Below are 27,049 nucleotides of genomic sequence, written 5' to 3'. Positions count from 1 at the left end.
TTCTTTAAGTTAATCTTATTTCTGAGAGGTTTTTTTTTTTTTTTGAGAAATGAGAGAGGCAGTGGCTCAACTGTCTAGCCTAGGCTGGCCTCACTCTCATCAATCCTCCTGCCTCAACCTCCAAATTGCTGGGATTGTAGGTCACTATGCTTGGCATTTCATTTCCTTTTGAACTGCACTTGCCTTCAAACTGTTTACAGTTGCATTGAGAGGCCTAGTCCTGTGATATTGCCTCAGAGACCATATTGTTTAATGTATTATCTTCTCTCATTTGTTCTATACAGCATAGGAAAATATAAACCTCAGGCCTTAGAGAAAATGGAACTATATTACAACAACCATACATGAGTCTTCTTTTCGTTATGAAGCTAATTAAATACCTAGTTGGTTAGCATTTGCATTCCTTGCCAGGGATTTTGAAATGTATAATATAGGAATAAACTTAGCCTGTAGATAAAGTTAAGGAGGTAAAGCACATATTGCCCCAACCTAAGAAGATGTTTTTAAGAATGACTGGATTTTCCTATCTGTAGAGATCCAGAGGGCTGGGGATATGGCTGAGTGGTAGAATGCTTGCCCAGCATAGCATGTGTAAGATTCTGGATTCAATCCCCAGCACCCCTCCTCAGAATGCACATGGAGATCTGGAGTGGTTTAATAAAAAAAATTATTGTGTTAGTATTCATTAGTACTTCAGATGAGTGGTTGGAGAAGAGGTCTCCTTGCCATTTTCATTATAACCAATTACTACCTACTTATCTAATGAAGTTATAAATCCATGGTGTATAAATTATCATGGTACTTTGAGCTACAGACTGTCCTTTTTCCTGTGATTTTGCCAAATAGAAAATGTTGGTAAGATTGGGGAAATTTTTTTAAATGTTTAAAATTTGTTTTCAGATTACTTTTACAATTCTAAATTTAGTTAAATTTCTAAAACTTGAAAATGTATAGATAGGATTATTCATTAGGACTAATTTCAAGTTGTCTCATATTTAAACTGTAATTTTTCTCAATATATGTATTTATTTTGTTTAAAGCCAATAAATTCCAACCTGTGTCTCTGAAGGTACACCCATATAATATAAAAATCACTTGGGGATGGTATTCATGATTAATTGGCTCAGACTAATGGCTGGAGAAGGGGATCCCCTTGCCATTTTATTATCACTCAGTTCTGCTTAATGAGTTCAGCGGGTGACTTATTGATGCAGCTTTCCCCAAAATTGTTTTAAGATATGTAAACTGCGAATTTTACCATGTTTGCAGAATGCAAATTGAGTTTTAAATTTGTTTCACAAAAATGCTTTTTCAAAACAGAGTGAACTAACCCCAGGATAGCTGCTTCTGTGTCAGGTATATTGACACACAGCTGCACAAATGAGCAATGTGCACTGTTGTTTGTGCATTAGCTGACATGCACAGCTTCTGACATCTGTGTTCACAAATGCATGTTTGCAGAAATCACCTCTATTTACAAATGACAGTAACTGAGCTAAGTGTACAAAGAAGCCTGCATTTGTAGTCCAGCATTTTCAATTGGTTCACAACACAATGTATGGGAATGTGAAAGACAATTTTGTATATTTGTTACCAACTCATATCATTAAAATGAAAACAGTTTTGTAAACAACAGAATGTTTAGGGTGGTTTTGTTTAAGAGTTAAAAATGTACTGTATATCTGAAGGCATCCATGTTCATATTTCTTTTAGAACATATGTAATATTACAGATTACTAAAACAAATTACTAAACAAATAGTGTAGGACCCACTCTTTTCTCAGATATTTTATGATAAATTTTATAGCCTTTGCTAACAGTGTTAGGGCATCTTTTGTTTTAAGATACAAGTCTTTTAATACTTTTTTACTTATATGAGAAATTTTAAATCCAATAAATTACATCTTTCTAATCTTTTTTTTTGGTTTTTGAAGGTAGGATCTCACTCTCATTCTAGCCCAAGCCCACCATTTTAAGACTAGAAAGATAGCCAGGTGTTGTGGTATACACCTTTAATCTCAACACTAAGGAGGCACAGGTAGGAGGATCACTGTGAGTTCGAGGCCACCCTGAGACTACAGAGTGAATTCCAGGTTAGCCTGAGCTAAAGTGAGACCCCACCTTGAAAAACAAAAAAAGAAAAAATAAATAAAGGACAGAGTCCTTTTACTCTAATGCTGTGTCGTAACCTTCATCAAATATTTAAAAGCATTAAACATCTCAAGCAAGCTACTGAGCCATCTCTCCAGTCTAATTAATTTTTCAAATGGAGTTATTGTCAACATTTAGTGTCTTGTAAACTAGTTTGGATTTCAAAATAGTGGCTTTTTATTCCTGTACTTTACACAGAAAAATCTTTACTCACTTGTCTGTCAAAGTATTTAAAAATTCTGTAAAACCCCTGTTTTTTTTCTAAATATTTCTATTTATTTGCTTATTTAAGAGAGGGAGAAAGAGGCAGAGAGAAAATGGGTATGCCAGGGCCTCTAGCCACTGCAAACAAACTCTACACACATGCAACACCTTGTGCATCTGGTTTATGTGGGTACTGAGGAACTGTACCTCCTTAGGCTAAGCCATCTTTCCAGCCCAAAACTCCTGTTTTATAACTACACTGGTTTTTGAAACTGCATTTTAATATTTTCCACATGTTATGAAAAATATTCAGTTATCGATATTGCAGACCTAAAGGGTAGTTCTTAAATTATCTTGTTAATGTTTTACTATTGTCTCATTCCACTAGTATTTATTTAAATTTAGTTTTTAATATTTAAATGAATTTCATATCTCAAAGTTCTCTAAGCTCAGTAATTTAACCCAATCCTTCTCCAGGAAAATACACCCATTTCTTTTCCAAATAGAAACAGTTTATTACTAGAAAACAAAAAATAAATAAATAAACAAGCTGGGTGTGGTTGTGCACACCTTTAATCCCAGCACTCGAAAGACAGAAGTAGGAGGCTCAGACTACATAATGAATTCCAGGTCAGTCTAGGCTGGAGTGAGACCCTACCTTAGGAAGAAAAAAAAAAAATAGGGGCTGGAGAGATGGCTTAGTGGTTAAGGTGCTTGCCTGCAAAGCCAAAGGACCTTGGTTCGATTCCCTAGTACCCACATAAGCCAGATGCACAAGGTGGTGCATGCATCTGAAGTTCGTTTGCAGTGGCTGGAAGCCCTGGCACACCCATTCTCTCTCTCTCACTTTGCCTCTCCTCTGAAATAAATAAATCAAATTTTTTAAATAGATTATGAGTAGAAAGAGGAAAAAACTACTTACGCTTATTTAGAAAACTAGTGGCTGGGCATGGTGGCACATACCTTTAATCCCAGCACTAGGAGGGCAGATGTAAGAGGATTACTGTGAGTTCCAGGTCAGCCTGGGCTTGAGTGAGACCCTACCTGGAAAAACAAATGTGAAAACGTGTAAAGACAAAACCTCTACCTAGTAAGTCTTGGTACTGGCCTAAAACATGCCTCCCATTTCCTTTGTGGGAAGAGTCACAGGCATGGCATGTCAATTGCCCTTTCCTGTGCACAGTTTTAAGTGGATTCCTAGGTTTTAGAGACAACCATGTTAATTGCAAATGAAAAGCATAATCCCAAAGTCAAGTCAGAATCTGGATTATTGGTGATTTCTAGTTATGTGTACACCTGTTGTTGAGAGCTGACTGGTTCTCACACTAAAGGCAGGTACATTTATCTATTGGTATGTGATGCACTGTTTCCTTTCTTTTTTTTTTTTCTTTCTTTTCTTTTTTTTTCTGAAGTAGGGTCTCACTCTAGCTCAGGCTGACCTGGAATTCACTATGTAGTCACAGGGTGGCCTTGAACTCACAGCCATCCTATCTCTGCCTACCAAGCACTGGAATTAAAGGCGTGCACCACCATGCCTGGCCAGTTTTTGTTGTTGTTGTTGTTGTCGTTTTTAATATTTATTTGAAAGAGAAAAAGAGAGAAGATGGGCACACCAGGGTCTCTAGCCACTACAAACTAACTCCAGATGCAGATGCATTGCCACCTTGTGCATCTAGCTTTATGTGGGTACTGGGGAATTGAACCTAGGTCTTTTGGCTTTGTAGGCAAGTACTTTAACTGCTAAGCCATCACTCCAGCCCTCCTTTAGTTTTGAAGTTAGAACCCGAAGTAACTGTTTTCATCATAGCATTTCTTTCATATATAATGTTTTGTTCTTATGCTTCCTTACCCACTGCCTTCCCCCTCTCCCGTGCCCCTCTCTTGCTGGTCCCCACCCTTTCTTCTGCTTTCATGTCACATGTTTTCCATCTCCCTCCCCTATATTGCTCCTCTTTTAACTTTTTTTTGTTAATTTGTTTGGCTTGGTTTGGGTTTTGGAGGTAGGGTTTTGCCCTAGCCCAGGCTGACCTGGAATTCACTATGTAGTCTCAGGCTGGCCTCAAACTCACAGTGATTCTCCTACCTCTGCCTCCCAAGTGCTGGGATTAAAGGCATACTCTACCATGCCTGGCCTTTTTATACACATATATGTATAAATCTAGATTACACATGTTATTAGTTATCTTGTTAGGACAAAACACCTGACCAAAAGCAGCTTAGTCTCGCAAGAATACTTCATTATAGTGCGGGAAAAATAGCCCCAGCAAGATAACTGGGAAAGGAAGTAGTCTAAGTAAGCTAGCTCTAGCAAGGGGACATGTCCTTGAACAAGAACAAGGCTCCACCTCCCAAGCTGTCACCAGCTGGATGACTATGAGGCTTAATCACAAACATGATGCTAGGGGTTGAGGGACAATTACATTCTAACTAGCAACATTTTTTTTTTTTTTTTGAGGTAGTGTCTAGCCCAGGCTGAACTGGGTGGATTTCACTATGTAGTCTCAGGGTGCCCTTGAACTTACAGTGGTCCTCCTACTTCTGTTCCTGAGTGCTGGGAGTAAAGCGTGCACCACCACACCTGGCATGATTTCATTTTTCTCTCAGATGAAAAATTCATTGTGGCCGGGCGTGGTGGCACACGCCTTTAATCCCAGCACTCGGGAGGCGAGGTAGAAGGATCGCCATGAGTTCGAGGCCACCCTGAGACTACAGAGTTAATTCCAGGTCAGCCTGGACCAGAGTGAGACCCTACCTTGAAAAAAAAAAAAAAAAAATTCATTGTGTGTATGTGCTACTTTTCTTACATTTTCATTTGTTGATGGACCTCTAGGCTGGTTCTATTTCATAGCTGTTGTGAACAGTGCAGCAGTAAACATGGATGTGCACGTATCTCTGTGGTGTGCTGACTTTCACAGTCCTTTAGGACTATAAGGAATTACCTCTTTATTACAGTCACTCCTTATTCCTCTTGCCAGTTGCCTCATTGTGGCCCAGTTTTGAGGAGCATGTCTCAGTTTTATAGCCTTGCCTACTATCCTTCTCCCTCTGTGGAACCAGGTTAAGTTGTTGTCCTCTGAGCATATCATGTACTTATGAGCCTCCAGGGTGGCACTGACCACATTGGTTATGGTTGGTCGTTGCTGTCTTGCTGGTTCCTGTCATTACATTGCCAGCATCTAGTGTGCCATCTGGAACATAGCATATCACATATTAAAGATGTGATGAATAACTGGATATATGAAGGAAAAGCCATAGTGAATAGCTTTAGTAAAAGCTATAGTAAAAGTGGAAAAATACTGGACTTTGCAGTTAAGTCATAAATCATAGAAGTAGTAAGTACAACTTGTCTATATGAAGAGTTGGGATATCAAATAGTGCTGCCGGGTGCAGTAGCGCATGCCTTTAATCCCAGGAGGCAGAGGTAGGAGGATTGCTGTGAATTCAATGCCACGCGGAGACTACATAGTGAATTCCAGGTCAGCCTGGTTTAGAGTGAGACCCTACCTTGAAAAACAAAACAAAACAAACAAAAAAAAATTATGTGTGTGTGCTCAGGTGATTGCACAAGTGTGGGGGGTAGAATTATCTTTGATCCACCCTTTGTGAGACTGTCTCTGACAGCTATGAGTCTGACTTGTAAGTAGATTTCTATGGGTGCTGGGGGATTGAACCCAGGCTGGCAAGCTTGGCAAGCCAAGTACCTTTCACCAATGAGCCATCTTCCTAGGCCATTTTAAAAGTTTTCCTGACTTTCTTATTATTCTATCTGGAGGATCTCAAGCACCAAGACAGGGATTTTATCTGGGCCCTGAGCTCCCTGCACAAGAGGAAAAAAAAAAAAAAAAAGACACAATGGCCATAGCATTTCTTTTTTTTTTTTTTTTTTTTTTTTTTTTTTTGAGGAGCTCCACCAACACCAGCAGGATGCTGGGTCTCCTTTTTTTTTTTTTTTTTTTTTGGTTTTTCGAGGTAGGGTCTCACTCTGGCTCAGGCTGACCTGGAATCCACTATGTAGTCTCAGGGTGGCCTCGAACTCACGGCGATCCTCCTACCTCTGCCTCCCGAGTGCTGGGATTAAAGGTGTGCGCCACCACACCTGGCTCATAGCATTTCTTTCATAAAATATCAGCACTTTTTTTTAGGGGGGGGTCCCGAACTCAGTGATCCAAGTGCTGGGATTAAAGGCATGCACCACCATGCCCAGCTACACATAATTTTTAAAATTATTTGTTTGGAAGCAGAGAGAGAAAAATGGGTGTGCCAGGGCCTCTAGCCGCTACAAACAAACTCCATATACATGTGCCACTCTATCTGGCTTTGCATGGGTACTGGGGAATCGAACCCAGGTCATTAGACTTTGCAGGTAAGTGCCTTAATTTAGCAAGTTAGCCATCTTTCCTGTTCCATAAATAATGTGGGGTTTTTTTGGGGGGGGATTCGAGATAGGCTGACCTGGAGTTCACTCTGAGGTCTTAGGGTGTCTTCAAATTCACAGAGATCCTCCTACCTCTGCATCTCAAGTGCTGGGATTAGAGGTGTGTGCCACCACTCCCAGTTCTCATAAATAATTAATTTTTTTATTTAAGCAACATTTTTTAAATTAGGTATGGAATTAAAAACATTTTAAATGTGTCTTAGGTGCAGTTCCCATGAGCACAATGCTCTGCAGGGAGTGTATGTACTTGGAGAGCATCAGGGAAGGCTTGATGGAAACGCATATCTAGGATTGGTGGCGCTCGCCTTTAGTCCCAACACTCGGGAGACAGGTAGGAGGAGCACCATGAGTTTGAGACCACCCTGGACTAGAGTGAAACCCTACCTTGAAAAAATCAAAAAAAAAGAAAAAGAAAAAAAAAAAACTGCATACTGCCTGGCTCATTTCTGCTCCTGCTCCACTACATGAGCTCTCAGACATGTCACATGAAGCTAGTCTGCTCATCCTGTAGGTGAGGTAAGAAAAAAAAATTTTTTTTTTTGAGAGAGTGAGAGAATGGGCACACCAGGGCCTCCAGCCACTTCAAATGAAGCCCAGATGCATGCTCCCTCTTGTGCATCTGGCTTACATGAGTCCTGGGGAGTCAAACCTGGGTCCTTTGGCTTTGCAGGCAATCGCCTTAACTGCTAATCCATCTCTCCAGCCCCAAGGCAAGAAACTTTTTAAACTCTGAACATTCTTTGGTTTAATGTAGGTAGTTTGATGGGGGGTGGAGAATATTATTAATGGAAAGGTCTTACTACTTTTTATTTTTTATTTTTTTGGTTTTTCTTTTTATTTATTTGACAAAGAAAGAGGGGGGGGAGGGAGAGAGAATGGGTGTGCTGGGGCTTCTAGTCACTGTAAATGAACTCCAGATGGCATGTGCTCCCTTTATGCATCTGGCTAGTGTGGGTCCTGGGGAATCAAACCTGGGTCCTTTGGCTTTGCAAGTAAATGCCTTAACTGCTAAGCCATCCCTCCAGCCTCCCTCTTTTTTTTTTTTTCAAGGTAGGGTCTCACTCTAGCTCAGGCTGACCTGGAATTCACTATATAGTCTCAGTGTGGCCTCAAACTCAGTAATCCTCCTACTTCTGCCTCCCAAGTGCTGGGATTAAAGGTGCACGCCACCATGCCCAGCTTTGTTTTTGGTTTTTCAAAGTAGGGTCTTGCTCTAGCCCAGGCTGACCTGAAATTCCCTGTGTAGTCTCTGGGTGGTCTTAAACTCCTATCTCTGCCTCCCAATCTGGGATTAAAGGTATGCACTACCACACCTGGTTTTTACTGTGTTTTTGCTTCATTTATTGTGTATGTGTGTGTGCCTGTTCATATGAGTATGGGCATGTGTGGAGTTCAGAGAACAACTTTTAGGTCTATCTTTGCCTTCAATCTCACTTGAGATAACCTTACCGTTCACCACTGTTTTCAAGCTTCTGGGAAATTCTGCCTCTGTCTCCCTCCACATTATAGACGCATTAGGGTTTCAAAAGACCACCGCAGCTGCTGGCTTTTACGTGGGGATCCAAACTCAGGTAATGAGAATTGTATGGCAAGGACTTTATCCATCTAGCTGTCTCCTTAGCCCTTGACTATCTTTTCTGTCTTGTGACAGGGTCTTCTATGAAACCCAGACTGTCCTCAAGCACGCAATCCTCCAGTTTCTCTCCCACCCCAGGTACTAGGATTAAGGCATGTACCACCTGATTTTAGAACCACTAGACTGCTGTCTTACACATACTTACCCTTACCAGTGCGTAATTCCTCCAAGACCAAGGCTGGCAATCTTTTCTGGTGAGGACCTAACTCAAACAGCTTACTTACCTTACTGTTCTCCCATGCTAGTGATCTCTTTAGCATCCCTATGAGTGTGATCTCATTTGAAAGAATAAGATCGAGCTGGAGAAATGGCTTAGCATTTGAGGCATTTGCCTGCAAAGCCAAAGGACCTAGGTTCAGGTTCCCAGGACCCACATAAGCCAAATGCATAAGGTGGCGCATGCGTCTGGAGTTCATATGCAGAGGCCCTGCCACTCCCATATTCATTTTCTGTCTCTCTGTCTCTTTCTCAATTTCTCTCAAATAAGTAAGTTAAACTGAATATTTTTAAAAATATTTTATTTTTATTTATTTGACAGAAAGGGAGAAAGGGGGGGGGAGAGACAGAATGGGTGTGCCAGAGCTCCAGCCATTGCAAACAAACTCCAAACATGTGTGTCCCCTTGTGCATCTGGCTTACATGGGTCCTGGAGAATTGAACCTGGGTCCTTTGGCTTTGCAGACAAATGCCTTAATTGCTAAACTGTACTTCCAGCCCCTAAACTCAATATATATATATATTGTATACACACACACACACACACATATATACACACATATACATACATACATATATATGTATGTATGTGTGTGTGTGTGTGTGTATATATATATATATTTTTTTTTTCTCAAATAGCCAGGTGTGGTAGCACATGCCTTTAATCTCAGCACTCAGGAGGCAGAGGTAGGTGGACTGCAGAGAGTTCAAGACCACCCTGAGACTACATAGTGAATTCCAGGTTAGCCTGGTGTCCAGTGAGACCCTACCTTGTAAAAACAAAATAAAATAAAAATAAAAGATGGGAGACATGCTGGGGAGATGGCTCAACAGTTAAGGCACTTGCTTACAAAGCCTGCCAGCCTGGGCCTATTTCTCCAGCACTTACATAAAGCTGGATACAAAAAGCCCAGTGTGCTTACATTGAGCATTTTGTTGAGCCAGGAGGATCTAAGCCTGTGGGCCAGCTAGTCTGACAATTTTATAATCTGGTAATTTGTTTGCAGCAGCAAGAAACCCTATCTCAAAGAAGGAGCACAGACACCTCCAAATACCTCGACGATGTCCTCTGACCGCCACATGTGTGTGTGGCATGAGCACCCATAAACACAAAATAAATTCAAAAGATGGAAGAGTGCCAGGCATGATGGCTCATGCCTGGAATCCTAACAACTGGGAGGCTGAGGCAGGAGAATTACCCCAGATTCCAGGCCATTTTGGGCTTTCTCGAGACGCAAATAAGGGGAGAGAAAGAAGGGATGGTGATGTAGAAATACAGGCAGACAGCCACAGGACAAGAAATATCTGAGCCACCAGGAACAAAAGACAAGAGTTCTCCCCAAGAGACTTTGCAAAGAGTATATGGTGCTGTGCCTTGGTTTTAGACATTGGGATTCCAGAATGTAAAAAAAGCAATTTCTGTTAAGGTACTAAGTTTGTCGTACAAGTTATGTCTGACCTAGGAAACTAATACACCATGTACATACTAACCCAGACAAAACTGGACAGGCTGTATTACAGCAGTCCCCACTTTCCCACAGGGCTGATGGTACAACCCCTCCCCAAGACTCCTAGTTGATGCAAGAAACTGCAACTAGTACCAAATCCTGTTAGAGTGGTGTTTTGTGGACCATTACTGAATAAAATAATGATTCCTCAACAGTACAATACTATGCAGATGGTCTGATAACCCAGATAAGTACTGAGTTACTACTGGGCAGAAATAGTATCCAATGTGATTCACAGGAAGAAGGTATGATTCACGTCAAGAACAGGGGAACTACACAAGACTCCTCATATTTCTCAAAAGTGTGTGTTGGTCAGGTGTGATGGCACTTGCCTTTAATCCCAGCAAACGTGCCAGGTGTGGTGGCACACAACTTTAATCCTAGTGCTCAGGAGGCAGAGAGGTAGGAAGATCATAGTCTGAGACTACATAGTAAATAACAGGCCATCCTGGGCTAGAGCAAGACCCTATCTCAAAAAAAAAAAAAAAAAAAGCCAGGAGTGTGGCACACGCCTTTAATCCCAGCACTTGGCAGGCAGAGGTAGGAGGATCACCGTGAGTTCAAGGCCACCCTGAGACTAGAGTGAATTCCAGGTCAGCCTAGGCTAGAGTGAGACCCTACCTAAAAAAAAAAAAGAAAAAGAAAAAGAAAAGAAAAAGTGTGTGTCATTTACAATTTGTGAATTGTTTGGTTCTGGAACTTTCTTTCTGTTTGGTAACGTAGGGTTTCACTCTAGCCCAGGCTGATCTGGAATTCACTATGTCATCTCAGGGTGGCCTCATTCATGGCAATCCTCGTACCTCTGCCTCCTGAGTGTTGGGATTAAAGGTGTACACCACCACACCTGGCTGGAACTTTCTATTCAGTATTTTCAGACTGGTTGGATGCAGATAAATAAAATCTTTGGAAAGTGACACTGCAGATAAATGGAATATTTTTTTTTAATGAGCAAAACACCTGAACAAATATTTTTCTAAGAACAACATACAAGGGCTGGACATGGTGGCGCACACCTTTAATCCCAGCACTCTGGTGGCAGAGGTAGGAGGGTTGCTGTAAATTCAAGGCCAGTCTGAGACTACATAATGAAGTCCAGGTCAGCCTGGGCTAAAGTGAGACTCTACCTCAAAACACCAAAAACACAAACAAACAACATACAAATAGGCAACAAGTTTATGAAAAGATTCTCAACAGCAAGCCAGGTGTGGGGGCACACATCTCTACTCCCAGCACACAGGAAGCTGCTGCAGGAGGATCACAACTTTCAGGCCAACCTGGGCTACACAAGACTGTGCGGTATAGCGCTGTGGTAAAACATTTACCTAGCATGCACAGAGTCTTAGATTCATTCCATCACTGGCATTGAATTGGAACAAGGATTCTAGGAGCCACTAATCATTAACAATATACAAGTTTGCATATTGTTGTGTTAGAGATGTGGAGGAATTGTTGGCCCTTGTACACTCCTGAGAATGGAAAATAGAAAATATAAAGTTCCTCAAAAAATTAAAGAAAATTAGGCTGGCGGAATGGCTTAGTGTTCAAGATATTTGCCTGCAAAGCCAAAGGACCCAGGTTCCATTCCCCAGGACCCACACTAGCCAGATGCACAAGGAGGCGCATGTGTCTGGAGTTCATTTGCAGTGGCTGGAGGCCCTGGTGTGCCCATTCTCTCTCTCTCCCTCTTTGTCTGTCAAATAAATAAATAAATAAAAATACTTTGAAAATTATTATATAATCCAAAGATGTCACTTCTAGGTACATATATCCAATGATTTGAAAAGAGAATCTGTGTGTGTGTGTGTGTGTGTGTGTTGTGCTAAGGATGGAAATCTGTGCATTGTACATACTAAGTACTCTATCACTGAACTAGTCCCCCAGCTCTAAAAGTGAAATCTTACATGTAACTCACCTGCCTAAAGCAATGCGACTAGACTTCCTCTGCCTTCATGTACCTTTGGCCTAAAAAGCACAGATGACCCAATATTGACAAGCAATGTTTAGAGATGCTGGCTGATCTTAAGTTATGCCCTTTGTTCTGCTTCTTCAGTGAACTCATTGCACTTCTGGCCCAGAGCAAGTGTACATGTATGAGAAGTGCTGACCATGTCATTGAAGACATCACAGTCAGTAACGCACTGTCTGCAGATCTGTTAAAGACAACAGGTGGGCTTGTGTTTGTGAAGGAAGTAAGTGGTTGTTGTGGATCCAGAGTCCCTTCCTTTGCCAAATGTGTAAAGAATTATTTAAACTGAAAAGTTCCTTGCCCTTATTCACGTTGCCTGCCCTTTGCCCATGTTCTACTGATTCTTCACATATTGTGTTTTATTGCTGTTCAGTGACATGACCAATAAGTGCCTGTCAGCAGAAGTTACAGCAGCAGAAACATCAAAGCATCGGCGGCAGCAGAAGCATTGAGCTCAGCCTTGGTTTAAACATCTCCAGGGGTCAGTTTTCCTTCTTTCAAGCGCTGCTCCTAGAGGCAGCTAGCTCACTTGGGCAAACAAATCCAAGAGTCAGTTTCTGTAATTCCAGGGATGTGCTCCACAAAATGGGCCGGATTTTACTCAGTCTTAAAGTGTTCAGCCGGGTGTGGTGATACATGTTTTTAATCCCAGCACTCAGGAGGCAGAAGTAGGAGGATCAGTGTGAGTTCAAGCCCAGCCTGGGACTACAGAGTGAGAATCTACCTCAAAAAAAGGCGGGGGGGGGGGGATGGTGGCATATGCTTTTAATCCCAGCACTCAGGAAGCAGAAGTAGGATTGCCATGAGTTCAAGGACACCCTGAGACTACATAGTGAATGTCAGGTCAGTTTGGGCTAGAGTGAGACCCTACCTTGAAAAACAACAAACAAAAAGTTCATGGTGACATGAACCAGTAGTCCCAGCTACTCAAGAGGCAGAGGCAGGACAAACACTTTATCCCAGGAATTCAAGGCCAGTTGAGGCAACAAAGAAGACACTTCTCACAACAAGGAAAAAAAAAAAAAAAAACCTTTATAAAATAACAACTGAGGATGTGTGGCTCAGTGGTACAGCACTTGCTAGCATATAGAGTTCCTGAACTGTAGCCATACTCTGCAAAAATAAACAAAACTAAAAAGATTTTCACTCATCACTGTCATACATTGTTAGGGAAAACAGAAGTTTCTCCCTCCCTCTTTCTTTCTTCCCTCCCTCCCTCCCTCCCTCCCTCCCTCCCTCCCTCCCTCCCTCCCTCTCTCTCTTTCTTTCTTTCTTTCTTTCTCTTTCTTTCTTTCGGCTTGTGCCAGATGAGTGAAATCATAAACTTTCTGCTCTGTTTTCTATCTTTTGACTGGCTCAGGCAAGTTTGATTATAGACTAGTTTAGATAAAGTGAAGTTCTTCCTATCAGCTAAATAACATATTGACGACTGAAGTAGACACATAGTGCACAAGCTTCTTTTGAAAAATTCATCAAAATGATATGTAACAGAGCCAGGTGTGGTGGCGCACGCCTTTAATTCCAGCATTTGGGAGGCAGAGGTAGGAGGATCGCTGTGAGTTCAAGGCCATCCTGAGAGGACATAGTGAATTCCAGGTCAGCCTGAGCTAGAACGAGACCCTATCTGGGGGGGAAAAATGATATGTAACACATCCAAATGGTCACTGAGCTAACCTGCCTTTCAAAAGACCCAATGTTAGTGTTTGTCAAGGTCAAGATCTCTTTACCGAAATCATTTTCCAAGAAATGAGGATGGCCTTGTGTGATCACTCAGGCATACAGCGTGGGAGAGACAAAAGTTAACCATTGCCCTGGGACCTGAAAACAGAGCTGAGGTGAATCATTTGGAGCAACAGGCAACTGAGCAATTACAAAGAAAATGCCTGGAACTTGATTGAGGTTGGCCATGACTACCAACAGAGGGCGAGAGCACATTTTGAAAAGGCCATAGTGAGCTTCTCCCAGTCTTAGGAACAGCACCTGTCCTGATCAATCACACTCACTAAGCCTGCGGCTAGGGTCACCGCTGGTGCTGTCTGCCACAACCACATAGAAGAGCTTTTTCTAATAAGGTAACTTCTATATAAACACCAAAGCACCATTCTAATGATCATTGAGAGAGATCACATAACCACCATCCTAAGGACATTTCATTTATTACATATGTATCAAACGTTCAGAACAACTGTGGGATTCCCATACTTAAAAAAAAAGGCGGGCTGGGTAGATAGTTCTGCGGTTAAAGCACTTGCCTGCAAAACCTAATGATGTAAGTTCGATTCTTCAGTACCCACATAAAGCTACATGCACAAGTGACGCATGCATATAGAGCTTGTTTACAGAGGCCAGAGGCCCTGGCATGCCCATATTCTCTCTCTCTTGTCACTTTCTGGTTGCAAATACATATTTTTTTCATTTTAAAAATACCATATTTAATTCAGATTTTACAAAGGAGTGGGAAAGGGGAAGGCTGGAAGATAAGAGGCGATAAAGTGGGGAAGTACACCACATGAAGCCTAAAAGCCCATGTGGGTCACGTGTAGCTCAGGAGTCCACGTGACCAGATGGAGCTGGAAAAGAAGCGTGGAAAGAAAAAAGAAAGGAGCTCTTGCCATGTGGGGAGCTGGAGGAGGTAAAGAACCCATGGGGAGAGTAAGGGCTAGGGGGCCCTCCAGTAGGGGCCTGCTAAGGCCTAGGCCGAGCCCCTGGAGGGAAAAACTCACCCACAGCTGGAAGTTCCCAGATGATCAGAAAGAGAGCAAATAAACATAGTTTTTAAAAAGAGCAAGCATCTGCCAAAGGGGTTTTGTCCACCTAGACTGTTTATCCTTCCAGATATACCCTTGCCACGACTTCCCAAGAAACCAGTGCTTCCCAGCACCATCCCAGCAGACAATGTAGAACGCACACAGGTTTCTTGGGCAGGAAGTCTCATGCGTGGCCTGTGGCCGCGGCCCTCCTCTGACCTGCAGACGTTGCAAGCTGGGGACAGATCAGAACCTGTGTGACAGACTCGATGCGCCTATTACTATGGCATACGTGTGAGCGTTTCTGCTTCGGACGGGACACGGATTGATGGGCACAGGTAACTCCCTGACCAGGTAGGCGCTCCAGGTGGAAGCCTCTGGGACACCGGGCAGGTAAGGGTTGGCATTCCGGGACGTGTTTGAACTCAGCCACTCCAAGGGCCACGCCCGGTGGAATACAATTTACCTGGACCCCACTCCCCCGCTCGCGAGTGACCCGCCCCGGCCACAGCCGGGTAGATGCCTGGGGAGAAGGCACGTGACCGCCGGGGGCGGGGCCCGGGCGAGGGGAGGAGCCCAGCTGAAGGCCCGGGCCCGGGAGGGGGCGTGGCCGCGGAGGGGCGGGGCGTGCGGAGGGGCGGGGCCACGGCCGGTTAACTGGCGGCGCGGGCTCGGCTGAGGGCGCGCACGGTGCAGAGTCCGGCAGTCCTGGAGGGCAGCCGGCGGTCCCGGCCATGGCCACAGTGCGGGAGACGGCGGCCGCGCTCAACCTCTCTGCCCAGCACAGCCCGACGCAGAGGCCTCCGGGTAGGTGCCCGGGACCGGGTACGGGTGGCGCGGGGACACGCCGCGCGCGGAGCCCAGCGCCTCAATCACTCCCCACGCTTCCGTCCGCGCGCGCGCCGCGGGCCAGGCGACGACTGGTGGGAAGTTTGCAGCGCTTTCTGCTCTGGCTGCACAGTAGGGCCGCAGGCCGGGGGAGGGGACCACTGTGTTCCTCGGGCGGGGAGGAAAGAGTCCAGAGGGTGCGCGACCCAGAGCAGGGGAGAGGAGTGTTGCAGCGCATGGGATTTTGATCTTGCCACTTTTGACAGTTACATGATATTGAGAAGTAAAGACGGTGATCATTGAAGACAAACAAATGCGCGGAACCACAAGATCAGCTCCAAAATTCTGTCCTCGTCATAGCTCTCATCGAGTCAATAGGGTGGGTCTGATGACTGAAGATAGTCAGATAACTTTTGGCTTTGCTTGGATAAGATAGAACCTTTATCCCTTTCTGCAGCTGCAATGTGAGGGTTGTAGGCATTGGTTTCCAATCTCACTAAAGCTTTTACCAACCAGTGATGAAACAGTGACTGCTTCCTCTAGGTTTAAATGGGTGAATCTCAGCGGTCCTACTCTTGTGTTTGTCTTAATAATTAAATTACTGTTCCTTTTAATCTTCAAAATGTTAATTATAAATTATGATTGAGAACATATGTGCCTTTCAAAAGACAAATTATAACATTAACCACAGCCAGGTGTGGTGGTGCACACTTAATCCCAGCACTGGGAAAGCAGAGGTAGGAGGATCAGAGTGAGTTCGAGGCCACCTTGAGACCACATAGTGAATTCCAGGTCAGCCTGGCCTAGAGGAGACTCTACCAGGAAAAAGAAGCAAAAGATTAACCACATTCTGCTCTCCCTTAAAGGCTACGTAGTATTATCTTGATTTAACTTGTGAAGGGAAGAGAATAAAGCATTTGGGAAATCTAAAACCAAATGACAATGAAAATTGAGAAATCTCGCCATGCTGGGCATAGTGGCACATGCCTTTAATCCAGCACTCGAGAGACCGAGGTAGGAGAATCACTATGAAGTGTAGGCCATCCTGAGACTACATAGTGAATTGCAGAGCTAGATGGAGACCCTATCTCAAAATAAACAAATAAAAATAAAATAAAATAATATTTTTTTTGAGAAATCTTAAGGCTCTTCCTGGGGTAAATGAGGTTTCTAAATTTCACCTAAAAAGAAATGGTGCCCTGTCCTTTCTAACAACTGAAATGTAAATTCTGGGCATTTGTGAACATGTTCTTAGATGGTGTGAGGAAATGTATCAAAAATAAAGTAGACTGAGCAGAGTTGACATAAAGGTTAGTGGGGTTTTAATAAAAGGAAAAAAAAACACTGTCTTCCACACCAGGTGTGGTGGGCACAGGTCCACTGTCTGTTCTCACTGGTTTTATTTTCTGCACCTGGAGTCCATACCTGTTGGTATTGCTTTATCCCTCTTCCACCTCCCACAGCCTTGTCAGTCCTCGTAAGCAAGGTAATGGGAGCCCGAGGTTCTGGTTGCTTGCCATCTCCTTTGTGTGCTCCAACAGGAGCTCTGTACTTTCCCTTTTCCAGGGATTAGTAGAGTAACTGTCTCATACCTGAAAGGGGCTGTCATGACCAGACATCTGACTTATACTTACATAGAAGAAATAAAGTTTATTTGCCAAATGCCAGCCAGAATTTCAGATACTCATTTTAGTATAGGCAAAGAAGAAAGTGGTATGTCATCATGTTATCCCTTTATACTGTAACCTAATTCTTGGAGTTTGCCTGGTGTCACTTTCCCAGGGAGCTCAGAGCACTTCCCATATGCTGTCTCTTGATCTGTGTGAGCCAAAGCAGGGCCAATGCCTGCTTCCCCTCACACTTCCTTTAGCATGTCCCAGAGTTCTTGTTAATAGAGATTTTTTGACTTATGATAAGCCTTCTTTCCAGAGGTGAGTTTGGATCCATCAGCATGTCTCTAATGCCAAATGGAAGGGTAATAAACTTTGGACTATCAAAGACAATATCCAGGAAAGTGTTGCAATCTTGGTTTCAGTAATATAGATTTTTTTTTCCCTCACTCACAGCTGCCTTAGTTTTAGCACCCTCCCTCCCCCCCACTTTCCCCTTTGAAACTCCATTCTCCATTCCATAGCCCATTTTTAAAAAATGTATTTTATTTATTTATTTGAGAGAGAAAGAGGGAAGGAGAAAGAGAGAATGGGCATGGCAGGGCTTCCAGCCACTGCAAATGAACTCCAGATGCATGTGCTCCTTTGTGCATCTGGCTAATGTGTATCCTGGAGAGTCGCACTGGGATCCTTCGGCTTTGCAGGCAAATGCCTTAACCACTAAGCTGTTTCTCCAGCCCATTTTTAAAAAATATTTTTATTTTCCATAGCCCTTTTTTTTTTTTTTGGTTTTTCGAGGTAGGGTCTCACTCTTATCCAGGCTGACCTGGAATTCACTATGGAATCTCAGGGTGGCCTTGAACTCATGGCAATCCTCCTACCTCTGCCTCCCGAGTGCTGGGTTTAAAGGCATGCGCCACCACGCCCAGCCCATAGCCCATTTTTTAATTGGGTTGTTTGATGTCATATTATTAATTCTTTGAATTCTTTGTATATTCTGGATATTAATCCTCTATCAGATGTGTAGCTGGCAAAGATTTTCCCCCATTCTATAGGTTGCCTCTTTGCTCTACTCACACTGTCTTTTGTTATACAAAAGCTTTGTAATTTCATGAGGTCCCAGTGGTTGATTAGTGGTTTTATTTCCTCAGCAGTTGGGGTTATATTCAAAAAGTCTTTACCAAGACCACGATGTTGAAGGGTTTCCCCTACTTTTTCCTCTAGCACTTTCAGAGTATCAGGTCTGATATTAAGGTCTTCGATCCATTTGGACTTAATTCTTGTGCATGGAGAGAGATACGGATCTATTTTCATCCTTTTACAGATACATATCCAGTTTGTCCAGCAGCATTTGCTGAAGAGGCTGTCTTTTCTCCAGTGAGTATTTTTGGCATTTTTGTTGAAGATGAGGTGGCTATAGCTACCTGGACTTACATCTGGGTCATCTATTCTGTTCCATTGATCTACATGTCTGCTTTTGCACCAGTACCATGCTGCTTTTGTTACTATGGCTCTGTAGTATAGGCTAAAATCACGTATAGTGATACCACCAGCCTTATTTTTGTTGCTCAAAATTGTTTTAGATATTTGAGGTTTTTTTGTGTGTGTGTGCTTCCAAATGCATTCTTTTTTCAGTTTGTGTGAAGAATGCCATTGGAATTTTGATGGGGATTGCACTAAATGTGTAGATTGGGTGTGGTAAGATTGCCATTTTCACAATATTGATTCTTCTGATCCAAGAACAAGGGATGTTTTTCCATTTCCTAGTGTCTTCTGCAATTTCTCGCCTGAGTGTTTTAAAGTTTTCATTGTAGAGATCCTCACTTCCTTGGTTGGGTTTATTCCAACGTACTTTATTACTTTTTTGATGCAATTGTGAATGGGAGTGATTCTCTGATTTCATCCTCTGTGTTTTTGTTGTTAGCATACAGGAAGGCTACTGATTTCTGTGTGTTTATTTTGTATCCTGCTATATGGCTATAGGTGTTTATCAACTCTGACAGTTTGCTGGTAGAGTCTTTAGGGTCTTTTATGTATAGAAGCTTATCTACAAACAATGTTAACTTGATCTCTTCCTTCCCAATTTGTATCACTTTTATGTGCGTCTCTTACTTTATTGCTATAGCTAAGACTTCCAGTACTATATTAAATAAAAGTGGGGACAGTGGACATCCTTGTCTTTTTCCTGATTTTAGTGGAAAAGCTTCAAGTTTTCCTCCATTTAGTATTATGTTGGTCGTAGGTTTGTCATAAATAGCCTTTATTATATTGAGATATGTTCCTTCTATTCCCATTCTTTGTAGGACTTTTATCATGAAGGGATGTTGGATTTTGTCAAATGCTTTTTCTGCATCTAATGAGATAATCATATGATTACTATCCTTCAGCCCATTTAATTAATTTGTTACATTTATCGATTTGTATTTGTTGAGCCATCCCTGCATCTCTGGGGTGAATGATCTTTCTGATATATTCTTGTATCGTTTTTGCCAGTATTTTGTTGAGAATTTTTTATTGTTGTTGTTTTGTTTTGTTTTTCGAGGTAGGGTTTCACTCTAGTCCAGGCTGACCTGGAATTCACTCTGTATTCTCAGGGTGGCCTCGAACTCACAGCAATCCTCCTATCTCGGCCTCCTGAGTGCTGGGATTAAAGGTGTGCACTACCACACCTGGCTTGTTGAGAATTTTTGCATCTATGTACATGAGGGAGATTGGTCTGTAATTTTCTTTTCTTGTTCTGTCTTTGCCTGGTTTTGGTATCAGGATGATGCTGGGTTCATATAAGGAGTTTGGTAAAATTCCTTCTTTTTCTTTTTTCTGGAAAAGTTCAAGAAGCATTGGTGTTAGCTCTTCCATGAAGGTCTGGTAAATTCACCACTGAATCCATCTGGGCCTGGATGTTTTTTTAGTTGGGAGATTTTTGATAACTGCTTGGACCTCCATACTTGTTATAGGTTTATTTAAGTGGTTAATCTCATCTTGATTTAATTTAGGTAGGTCATCTAAATCAAGGAAATCATCCATTTCTTTCAGATTTTCAAACTTAGTGGAGTATGTGTTCTTAGGTCCCTATGATTTTTTTAAAAATTTCTCTGGTGCCGGGCGTGGTGGCTCACGCCTTTAATCCCAGCACTCGGGAGGCAGAGGTAGGAGGATCGCCATGAGTTCGAGGCCACCCTGAGACTACATAGTGAATTCCAGGTCAGCCTGAGCCAGAGTGAGACCCTACCTCAAAAAAAAAAAAAAAAATTTCTCTGGTATCTGTTGTGATGGTATCTTTTTCATCTCTAATTTTGTTAATTTAAGTCTTTTCTCTTTTTCTTTTGGTCAGATTTGCTAAGGGTTTATCAATCTTGTTTATCCTTTCAAAGAACCAACTCTTTGTTTCATTGATTCTTTGGATTGTTTTTTGGTTTCTATTTCATTAATTTCTGCCCTAATCTATATTATTTCTTCAGTCTACTGGTATTTGGTTTGCCTTGTTTTTCTTTTTCCAAGGCTTTAAGGTATAACATTAAGTTGTTTACTGGTGACTTTTCTAATTTTTTAATATAGGCACTTAAAGCTATAAGTTTCCCTCTTAGGACTGCCTTCATTGTGTCCCAAAGGTTTTGGTATGTTGTGTTCTTATTATCATTTGACTCCATGACTTTTTTGATTTCTTTATTGACCCATTCATCATTTAGTAGTGTATTGTTTAGTTTCCCTGATTTTGTGTATGCTCTATAGCTTTTCTTGCTGTTGATTTGTAGTTTGATCCCATTGTGATCAGAGAGAGTGCAAGGAATTATTTCAATTTGCCTAACTTGTTAAGATTTGTTTTGTGTCCTAATATAAGGTCTGTTTTAGAGAATGTTCCATGTGCTGCTGAAAAGAATGTGTATTCTGTAGCATTTGGATGAAATGGCCTGTATATATCTGTTAGGTCCATTTGTCCTGTGACCTCATTCAATCCAGATGCTTCTGTTTATTTTTTGCTGGGGTGACCTGTCAATTGATGAGAATGGGGCGTTGAAGTCACCCACCACAACTGTTTGGTGTTATCTGTAACTTTAGTTTGTTTGATGAAGTTGGGAGCCCCCATGTTAGGTGCATATATGTTTAGGATTGTAATGTCCTCCTGTTGGAGTGTGCCTTTAATCAATATAAAGTGACCTTCCTTATCTTTCCTAACTAATGTTGAGCTGAAGTCTACCTTGTCAGATATGAGGATAGCAACCCCTGTTTGTTTTCTAGGCCCATTTGCTTGAGACACAATTGTACAACCTTTCACCTTAAGATAGTGCCCATCCTTTGTAGTAAGGTGAGTTTCTTGGAGGCAACACATTGAAGGATCCTAGCCAAGCATGGTGGCACATGCCTTTTTCCCAGTGCTCAGAGGCAGAGCTAGGAGGATCGCTTTGAGTTCGAGGCCACCCTGAGACTACATAGAGAATTCCAGGTCAGCCTGGGCCAGAGTGAGACCCTACCTTGAACAACAACAAAAATATTGAAGTATCCTGCTTTTAATACAGTCTGCAGACCTATGTCTTTTGGTTGGGGCACTGAGGCCATTGATATTAAGAGTTATTATTGAAAGGTGTGTATTTATTTATAACTTTTTTCTTATTTGTAGTTCTTCCAGTAAAAGGTAAACTTTGCTTTCTTGTATTAACTGGTATTTGAGTATGGTTTGTTTTTTACAGGTTCCTTATATGTGTGATTTTCTTTCTCTTCAGCATGGAGGATCCTTTCAAGTATTTTCACATAGTGAATTCCAGGTCAGCCTGGGCTACAGTGAAACCCTACCTTAAAAAAAAAAAAGACTGGCGAATCTGACCATCCATTGTATGTAACATATAATTTATCTTGACATGGAAGGTGCAATTAGCAGTTCCGATTCAAGCCTATATACCAGATTTATTTGGCAGGTACTGACCTGGTGTAATCCCAGTTACCTGCGCTCATGCTTGGGACCCTCTTTGCTGTGCAGTGGGCTCAGGTAGACGGGCTGGGTTGGTGGGTCACTGCTCTGATAGCCCTTGCCAGGTACTGTGTAGGTGAGCTTCCTCCCCAAGTGTCTGGTGCTTACTGGAGCTTGAGTTGGTGGAGGTGTGTGGGGGGTGCTGTATATGGTGTTTCACGTATCTTGAGTTTGTGAGGAGGCCAGTGTGAATGGAGAATCCCCTTACCTGGCTTTTCCTGTGCTCAGGCTGAGCCTGGTGGCTGTGACCACACGGACCTGGTTCCACTGCTGCTGGAGCTGCGTCTGCCTGACTATGTGGACTCCGGATGCTCTGGATCTCTCCTACCTCTCTGCTGCAGTTGATAATTTCTTATATGCCTCACTTTTTTTATTATTATTATAATTTTGTTTGGTTTTTCAAGGTAAGTTCTCACTCTGGCCCAGGCTGCCCTGGAATTCACTATGTAGTCTCAGGGTGGTCTCGAACTCACGGCGATCCTCCTACCTTTGCCTCCTGAGTGCTGGGATTAAAGACATGCACCACCATGCCCGGCCACAAAATTATTTTTTAGGGCTGGAGAAATGGTCTCACTCTAGCCCAAGCTGACCTTGATTTCACTTTGTAGTCTCAAAATGGCTTCAAACTCATGGTGATCCGCCTTCCTCTGCCTCCTGAGTGCTGGGATTAAAGGTGTGTGTCACCATGCCCAGCTCTAAATAACATTTTATTTTATTTTTTTGAGGTAGGGTTTCAATCTAGTCCAGGCTAACCTGGAATTCACTCTGTAGTCTTTGGGTGGCCTTGAACTCATGGTGACCCTCCTACCTCTGCCTCCCAAGTGCTGGGATTAAAGGTATGGGCCACCACACCTGCCTGGCTCTGGAGACTTTTTGTTTGTTTGTTTGTTTGTTTTGCTTTTTGAGGTAGGGTCTCACTGTGGTCCAGGCTGACCTGGAATTAACTCTTGTCTCAGGGTGGCCTTGAGCTCATGGCTATCCTCCTACCTTTGCCTCCCGAGTGCTGGGATTAAAGGCGTGTGTCACCACACCTGGCTCTGGAGACATTTTTTTTTTTTTCAAGGTAGGGTCTCACTCTGGCTCAGGCTGACCTGGAATCCACTATGTAGTCTCAGGGTGGCCTCGAACTCTCAGCGATCTTCCTACCTCTGCCTCCTGAGTGCTGGGATTAAAGGCGTGCGCCACCACGCCCGGCTCTGGAGACATTTTTGTTGTTGTTTCTCAAGGTAAGGTTTTGCTGTAGCCCAGGCTGATCTGGAGTTCATTATGTAGTCTCAGGGTGATCTCACAGCGATCCTCCTACCTCTGCCTCAGGAGTGCTGGGACTAAAGGTGTGCACTACCACGACCAGCTTTCTAAATAACATTTTATAGATTTGCGAAGTGTCATGAAGTTAGCACATAAGAGTTCCCATATGTCCTGCAGTTAGTTTCTCTTACTGTCTTACATGACTGTGGCCCATTTGTCACCTGATTGAACCAATATTGATACATAATTATGAACCAAAAGAGTCCAAACTTTATTCTGATTTCCTGGTTTTTTTTTTTTGGTTCCCCACCACCACCTCTCTTCCATGATCCCATGCCTGTCCTGTTACAGTGCACTGAGTCATCATGTCTTCTGAGGCTCCTCTAGACAGTGACAGTTTCCGTCCTGGTTTTAGTGACACTGTTTATTGCTGGACACTGTTTGCCACATTAACATATGTTGTCCCACAGTCCTTGTAATAACTGAGAGCAGTGGCTCTATCTTGCATCAGGAGAGTTGGTGCTGTTTGCCCAAGGTTGTATTCTTATTAAATAGTGGACCCCAGGAAGGAGCACAGGTCTCTGAGATGCTCAAGTCCATGCTAATCTTACTGTTTGTGTGCAGCATTCTAGTCTGCTGTGCTCACACAAATTTCCTTATCTGAATGGTAGTCAGCCCATGGTTTCTTAAACTGGGCACTGTGGACAGTTGATATTTTCTTTGTTGTCTGGACTGTCCTGTGCGTTATAGCATGTGTTTACCAGCATTTCTGTCCTCTAGCCTCTGAATGCCAGTGGAACTTTCCACCCTTTTGTGTTACTCAAAAATGCCTCCAGCTGGGGCTTGGGGTGTGGAGGCACATGCCTTTAATCCCAGCACTTTGGAGGCAGAGGTAGGAGGATCACTTTGAGTTGTTCAAGGCCACCTAGAGATTACATAGTAAATTCCAGGTCAGCCTGGGTTAGAGGGAAACCCTACCTTGGAAAACAACAACAAAAATGTCACCAGAGCAGGCTGGGTGTGGTGAGGCATGCCTTTAATCCCAGCATTTGGGAAGCAGAGGTAGGAGGATCACCTTGAGTTGTTCAAGGCCACCCAGAGACTACATAGTGAATTCCAGGTCGGCCTGGATTAGAGTGAAACCCTACCTCGAAAGCCAAAAAAAAAAGTCTCCAGACTTGTCTGGTGGGGAGTAAAATGACCCACTGAGAACCACTGGGTTAACCTTAAAAAGGGTTTTTACTTCTTAGTTTTACAGTGTGTATATTGATCTACATCTAAGGGTTTTGTATAGTTTTACTGTTTGAAGTGGGGCTTCCACAGTAAGGTTGAAACTGCTGACTGCAGGGCTAATACTGAATATCCTTTGTAACTTTTGAGTAAATGTAATCTTGATATGTCTCTCATGACTTGATTTTAATGGTAATAACTTGTATACTCATTAAAATGATTACTATTCATTAATACTCAATATTAGGGCTGGAGAGATGGCTTAGCGGTTAAGCACTTGCCTGTGAAGCCTAAAGACCTCAGTTCCAGGCTCAATTCCCCAGGACCCACATTAGCCAGATGCACAAGGGGGCGCACACGTCTGGAGTTCATTTGCAGTGGCTGGAGGCCCTGGTGTACCCATTCTCTCTCCCTCTCTTTCTCTCTCTCTGTCTTTATCTGTTTGTTGCTCTCAAATAAATAAATAAAAATAATTAAAAAGAAGAAAATACTCAATATTATCTTGGAAGGTAACATTCTTTTTTTTTTTTTTTTTTGGTTTTTCAAGGTAGGGTCTCGCTCTAGCCCAGGCTGAACTGGAATTCACTATGTAGTCTCAGGGTGACCTCGAACTCACAGTGATCCTCCTACCTCTGCCTCCCAAGTGCTGGGATTGAAGGCATGCGCCACCATGCCCGGCCTACATTCCTTATTTTTGGTAAATGTTCTAGAGTAGAGTTCACATACCTGTGAAGGGCAGGTCTTGCCTTTACCATATAGCTAGTGTTTTAAGCAAATAACGAGGATCCTGCTGAAAAACAGTGTTTACTACCCTAGATGTAATCTAGTACCTAAAAGTATATATAAACTAGGTGGTGGAGCATGCCTATAATTTCAGCACTTGGGAGAAGGAGACAGGAAAATGAATTCAAAACCAGCCTTGACTGAGGCCAATCTGGGATATGAAATCTGGTCTCAAAAAAAAAAAATAAAACAGGTTTGGAGAAATGGCGCAGTAGTTAAGGCGCTTGCCTGCAAAGCCTAAGGATCTAAGTTTGATTTCCCAGTACCCACGTAAAGCCAGATGCACAAAGTGGCACATGCATCTGGAGTTCATTTGCAGTGGCTAGAGGCCCTGCCATGCACATTCTCTTTCGATCTATCTTTTTAAAATTTTTTCAAAAATAAATGTTATTTGTTAGTTTGCAAGGAGGGTGCACCAGGGCCTCCAGCCACTGAAAACAAACTCCAGATGCATGTACCACTTTGTGCATCGGGCTTATGTGGGTGCTGGGGAATTGAACCTGAGTCCTTAGGCTTTGCAGGCAAGTGGTTTAACTACTGAACCATCTCCCTAGACCCAATTAAAAATTTTTTAAAAAAATATTTCATTTATTTATTTGAGGGGGAGGAGGGAAAGAGAGAAGCAGATAGAGAGAGAATGGATGTGCCAGGGCCTCTACCCACTGCAAGTGAACTTCAGATACATGCACCACCATGTACATCTGGCTTACATGGATGGGTCCTGGAGATTTGAACCTGGGTCCTTTGACTTTGCAGGCAATGCCTTAACTGCTAAGCCGTCTTCCCAGTCTTCTTTCTCTTTCTCTCTGTCTTTCTAATAAATAAATAAAATCTTTAAAACAAACAAATACAACAGCATGTATAATATTAGCAATCTAGTTTAAAATAAAAATCCGAGCTGGGCATGGTGACGCACACCTTTCATCTCAGCACTCAAGAAGGAAGAGGTAGGAGGATCTCTGTGAGTTCGAGGCCCCCCTGAGACTACATAGTGAATTCCAGGTGTCAGCCTGGGCTAGAGTGAGACCCTACCGTGAAACCCCTCCCCCCAGGAAAAAAAAAACTATTTGAGAGAAAGAGTCAGAGAATGAGTAAGAGAGAAAGAATGAATGAATGGGTTGGCCAGGGCCTTCTGCCACTGCAGATGAACTCCAGACACATGTGCCACTTTGTACATCTGGCTTTACATGGGTATTGGGGAATCAAATCCAGGCTGTCAGGTTTTGAAAGCATGTGGCCTTTTAACTACTGAGCAATCTTTCCAGCCTTGTCCCCATATTTGTATATATGTATGTAGTACATATTTGTAAACAGTAACAGAAAGAGATAGGATAGAATGGGCATACCAGGCCTCTTGCCACTGCAGATGAACTCCAGACACATGTGCCACTTTGTGCATCTGGCTTTATGTGGGTACCGGGGAATTGAATCTGGGACAGCAGGCTTAAGTATGCTCCTGTAACCACTGAGTCATCACTCCAGCCCCATGGTTTATATTTCATTTCTATTTTATTTTCATTTTAA

The 27,049-nt window shown here is 42.7% G+C and overlaps 1 protein-coding gene across 2 annotated transcripts in view; it reads left to right on the top strand.

Moving 5' to 3' along the window:
- The first annotated feature begins 15,554 nt into the window (after positions 1-15,554).
- The window catches only part of Depdc7 (DEP domain containing 7), a 35,562-nt gene continuing 24,067 nt past the window's right edge, over positions 15,555-27,049 (top strand). Inside the window, exons 1-2 of one of the 2 annotated variants that reach the window (XM_045157173.1) lie at positions 15,560-15,670; positions 18,626-18,678. Coding sequence is in view for 1 of the 2 variants with exons in the window: in XM_045157172.1 (XP_045013107.1) it covers positions 15,598-15,670 (73 nt within the window). In the remaining variant the exon portion in view is untranslated. Of the gene's footprint in view, positions 15,671-18,625; positions 18,679-27,049 lie in introns of both variants that reach the window. The other variant, XM_045157172.1, reaches the window with a different exon arrangement.

Source organism: Jaculus jaculus, chromosome 8 (assembly GCF_020740685.1).
Source record: "Jaculus jaculus isolate mJacJac1 chromosome 8, mJacJac1.mat.Y.cur, whole genome shotgun sequence".
In the NCBI taxonomy this organism is placed as follows: Eukaryota; Metazoa; Chordata; class Mammalia; order Rodentia; family Dipodidae; genus Jaculus; species Jaculus jaculus.
This window is presented reverse-complemented; position numbering and strand designations above follow the sequence as displayed.